We start from the raw sequence: 5,153 nt of genomic DNA, 5'->3' as shown, positions 1-5,153 counted from the left end.
GCTGTTTTTCTCACAGATGGTGTCTCTCTTTCCTCCTCTGTGTTTTTCCAATAACCCTGCCGTAACAGATTTCTCACCCTCTCGCTGCGGGCCACTGTTTGGACAACTGGAGAACTCTTCACAACAAATTGCCCTGACCCCCAATCATTTGCCAGACAGGCTCGCCCCCACTTAGGTTGATCTCACCCCCCTACCAATGGTCATTTGGCAGGTCAACTCCTCCCACACCCCCTCCAGATCTAGAGGTCTTTATAAACCGCGGGCGTAGTGGCCAGTTGGACATCCATCTATACTTATTCTCAGTGTAGCCGTTCCACGGGACAGAAGCGCACCAATAGAGGCTCGCCGCCTATTTAAGCCATAGCAGAGCAGATATCGCCGCGTTTACCGCAAAGGGAATATCGTTATTCAGTATAGTATTGAAGGGATACCAGCTACAGAAATGAGTACCGCATGTCTGATCGTCAAACAGACGCCCTTCGTTGTTGCTCCGCGCCCGGTAGGGATGGACACTCGTCCGCAGACAAATGACAGGTAAGCGCTCCAAATAAGATCACAGAATATTCCAGGAATAATATATATCACTTTTGATGGTGATATCATGTAATAATGTCTTTATTTAATAAGTGTAGACCTATATTGACGCGTAAAATGTGCTTTATTATGGCACCACCCAATAGCCTTTTCAGTCATTTTCCAAAAGGAAAATGATTTTACATTGAATACTATTATTTTTTATGTGGAGGCAATAATATTATCTAACTTAAGCTTGTACAGTAGGGCGAATTCATACCAGCATGCACATGTAATTATTCAGAGCACGTTTTCCTTCCACATCCCTTAGTATGTTAATGATCTCTGTTTGATTGACACTACAACCATCCTGCACGGTCTTTCTCTCTGCAGATATGATTCACTATGGAGACCTTGGCTCACAACCAAGAAGGATATGCAAAGGGAATGCCAGAGAAGCAGACAGTCATGTGTAAGTTTATCTTAGCTGTAATAATAAGCTCTTGTCTGGTCTTTTCTGTTGTGTTGCAGTTCTTTAGTAGGTTTGTTCAATATGGGTGACTTAGCCCACCTCAAATGTAGGTCACCAGTTTTATAAACAGGAAAATATGAAAGTCGAGAAAAGCAGTGAAAGTCTGGCATTTCATTTCACATAGAATGTAAGATAGTGCCTGTGTATTTGTGTATAATGTTGATTGAAGCGAGAGAGGAGCTGCAGGATAGCATTTAAGGCAATGTCCAGGGCCAGGCAGGAGACAGTCAGACAGTCCTGTAGAGGAATGGAGGGAAAGAGGGAGGGCAGTATTACCATTAGCAGCACTGTTGCAGAGCAGAAGGTGTGAGTGCTTAGCTGTTTTCCTGTCACTGAGCCAATCAACTGAGGCTCAGAGGGTGAGAAGGCATGTCTGTTGCACCCTGTCAGACTGACCCGCAGCACCATATGGCCCTACTGACTGGATGCGTCCCAAATGGCACCCTATTCCCTATTTCGTGCATTTCTTTTGACCAGGGCCCATAGGGCTCTGGTCAGAAAGTAGTTCACTATATCTGAAATAGGATGCCACTTGGGATGCAACCTGGCTCTATCCTGAGCTGAGCTGGCCCCACACCTCACACCAACACCAAAGGCGACAGCCAGAGAGTAGAGGATACCCTCCAGATATCCTACTAGCTTAGCACTTTCCTGCTGTTTTCCAGAAAAACACTAAACTGGACACCTCAGGGAGGGTTGTCATTATAGAGCGAGAGGGAGAGAAAAGTTCAGGTACTTCACACACAGCAAACACTTCTTGTGACTTCCCTAGTTTGGCACCCAACTCTAGCTGGCAGTAACTTTTGTGGTATGGTTGGCGATGGTGTTGGGTTTTGCTAGGACAGGATGTCAGGTCAAGATAGGTGTTTGTGGATTTGTGTTTCTGTCTGGCAGTATGGTGAACTAATGCAGGACAGGAGGAGGTCTAGGTGGTGGTTATGATAGCAGGGCATTTGGTGTTTGTGGATTTGTGTTTTGACAGGACAGTGTGGTAGATTAACGCCTAATTCTCTCTCTCTCTGTGTGTGTATTTACAGCCTTACTCCAGAACTACAGACTCCACCCCTGCAGCTCCAGGTCTCTTCCCATTCAATGGGAAGTCCCAGTCCTTCCAGCACCCTGTCAGGTCAGTACCAAGTCCCAATAGGCTACACTCCTGCTCCATTTTAGTTTTAATGTGTCGATACAGATAATATATCTGTATCATTTAGGGCCAAATTATAATTTGAGATATATACGTTATTAATATCTCATTCTCACCACAGCATGATTTACTTGAAAGTCAAGAATTGCCTTTGCGGATCTCAAGTTAGGATTTGGCCTTTAGTACGTGTCTGTTTTCAGTCTGAAGCTATTCCAAGGGTTCGGTGTGTTAACATTTCTTTATTCCTTCTACCACTTCTGTCTACTTGTGTGTGTTTTAATTCTTAGACTAATGTGAAAGGTATCCGTTTTGTTAACGTTTCTTTATTCTTCCCACCACCGCAGACTTTTCTGGCCCAAGTCCAAGTCGTTTGACTACCTGTACAGCGACGGAGAGGCTCTCCTGAGGAACTTCCCTGTCCAGGCCACCATCAGCTTCTACGAGGAGTCAGACAGCGAGGATGACGAGGAGGACGAGGAGTGGGAAGAAGAAATGTACAGCGAGGAAAAGGAGTACCTCAAGCGTCAGTCCCACTACACCAGCTACAACTGAAGTCTAGAGGGTTTCCAATTGGAACAGATGGAACATGGTGGTATTCCATAATATCTCTTTGTGGTACCACAGAAAATGATGTCTGGAAGGAGACACCTCTGGCGAGACACCAGGAAGAACCTATATAACTGGAGCTGTCTTCACAGTCAGAATCCATTCTTATTCTATGAATGGAATAACCACTGTCAGTCAGGGTCATAGACTTGTCCTACAGGAGCACAGAACGATCCAACAAACCATTTATGTCACATATTCAGTAGTACACAGCATGCCGGGCACAGAGAAGGGATTGTAATGTCTTAAGTATTCTAGATTGTTTATCTTACCTCGATGAAAGCAAAGAAGCCTACGTTAAATGTGAATTGTGGAGCCTCTTTCAACTGCCACTATGTTGGCATAGGCTCTGTCAAGCAAAGAGTTACATGAATTTCTGTAGCAATACATAGTAATGGAAAGTTGCAAAAAGTAATGTATGCAGTCTTGCTCTAGTACCATATATTAGTCTTCCTCTGGGGCAGTGGAATGTATGCAAGGGATTGTAGAACTACATACATTAAATCCCACATTGGGATAGATTATCTCAGGGGCTGTACCTTGTTTATGTATAAAAAAGTATATATTTGCGTTTTATTTACATATCTAATTTATGATGTACAATTGTATATAGATACATACAGTATATGTTTATATATTTCCTATTTTTCAACTTTTTTTGTATATTGTCCGTCAACACTGTCTAAACAACAGCGGTTAAAATAAAAACCTATTTTGGGAAAAGCAGATTATTTCACCTTGTTATTTTCCTATTGATTACATGATCAGAGAGAAAAACATTGTTTATGCTCAAAATTGCACCCCAATCGCTTTATAGTGCACTACATTTGACCAGGGCTCATGGAGCTCTATTCAAAAGTAGTCCACTATAGAATAGTGTGCCATTTGGAGCAGACACATTATCACTGCAGGTCTGCTGCTGTTGTTGTGAGGGGATTCTACTCTCCGTTTCCCCCCTGTTATCTCTCCTCTCCTTTGATCTGTCTATATCTGCTAGTTCTGTGGGACTGGGAAGAGTCGTAGAAGAGTATTGAGACGCAGCTCTACTCAAGCTCACGGTCCAAATTCACTACAGTCTCAGAACAAAAGGGTCCAAAAGGGCTCTTCAGCTGTCCCCATAGCAGAACCCTTTTTGGTTCCAGGACAAACCCTTTATAAAACCCTTTCCAAAGAGGATTCCACATGGAACCCAACATAGTTCTACCTGGAACCAAAAAGGGTTCTCTTATGTAGACAACTGAAGAACCTTTTTGTAACCCTTTTTTCTAAGAGTGTAGTACACTATATAGGGTGTCATTTGGGACACATACTCTTCAGGGTCTCAGGTCAAGGTTGAACTGGTGGAACAGAGAGAGGGCATCCAGGGTTGTGGTCAGAGATTAGGCTCTCTGGGGTCACAGTTCACCGGACGCATTTGCTGTTGTCAGTTTTACCACTTAAGGCCTGACGTGTCACATGACAACCCCTAGCCTCGTCGAAAACAAGGTTTCCCTAATCGGAGAGCCTGGTGAAGTATATGGCAGAAAGAAGCTACAAAGGGGTGGAAACCAGTGACGCCTCGCAAGATGTCAAACCAATCAAATGCCTTGCTTGGGCAGAGCTCAAAAGGTGCTCACTACACTGAAAATTAAGCTTCTTAAATGGTTCTTCCTCAGCTCTTAAGTGTGAGGTTCTTGACATGGCATCTATGGTTCTTCAGAATTCTTAAAGGTTCTTGAATAATTAATTACTTAAAAATCATACAATGTGATTTTCTGGATTTTTGTTTTAGATTCCGTCTCTCACAGTTGAAGTGTACCTATGATAAAAAATTACAGACCTCTACATGCTTTGTAAGTGGGAAAACCTGCAAAATCCGCAGTATATCAAATACTTGTTCTCCCCACTGTATGTAATCCTGCAGATGTGTCCCTTTCACAGCATACAGCAAATTGGCCAGTGTTAACTAGTATTGATTTTACCGTGTAACATTCCAAGTGTTGATTTGGGAGGTAAATTAAGACTAAAGAGTTCAATTAACATTCTGTGGTGTAAAATAATCAAAGTGTTGGTGTTAATAACCAGAGTTGAACCAAAACCACGCCCATCATTATCAGTATTTCTCAGCATGCTCTGTTGCAGGTTGATTTTTAAAATAGTTTGTTTCAATATATATGTTTTTACATGTGCATTGACTAATTAAATAAAATTTATTAATATAGCCCTTCGTACATCAGCTGATATCTCAAAGTGCTGTACAGAAACCCAGCCTAAAACCCCAACCAGCAAGCAATGCAGGTGTAGAAGCACGGTGGCTAGGAAAAACTCCCTAGAAAGGCCAAAACCTAGGAAGAAACCTAGAGAGGAACCATGCTATGA

General features: G+C 42.7%; 1 protein-coding gene across 1 annotated transcript; it reads left to right on the top strand.

Moving 5' to 3' along the window:
• The first annotated feature begins 282 nt into the window (after positions 1–282).
• On the top strand, positions 283–3,526 carry ripply1 (ripply transcriptional repressor 1). The gene is made up of 4 exons (XM_064937959.1): positions 283–534; positions 907–985; positions 2,083–2,171; positions 2,534–3,526. The coding sequence occupies exons 1-4, from the start codon at positions 443–445 to the stop codon at positions 2,739–2,741; spliced, it is 468 nt and encodes a 155-aa protein (XP_064794031.1). The 5' UTR covers positions 283–442; the 3' UTR covers positions 2,742–3,526.
• The last annotated feature ends 1,627 nt before the right edge of the window (positions 3,527–5,153 follow it).

Source organism: Oncorhynchus masou, chromosome 26 (genome assembly GCF_036934945.1).
Source record: "Oncorhynchus masou masou isolate Uvic2021 chromosome 26, UVic_Omas_1.1, whole genome shotgun sequence".
In the NCBI taxonomy this organism is placed as follows: domain Eukaryota; kingdom Metazoa; phylum Chordata; class Actinopteri; order Salmoniformes; family Salmonidae; genus Oncorhynchus; species Oncorhynchus masou.
This window is presented reverse-complemented; position numbering and strand designations above follow the sequence as displayed.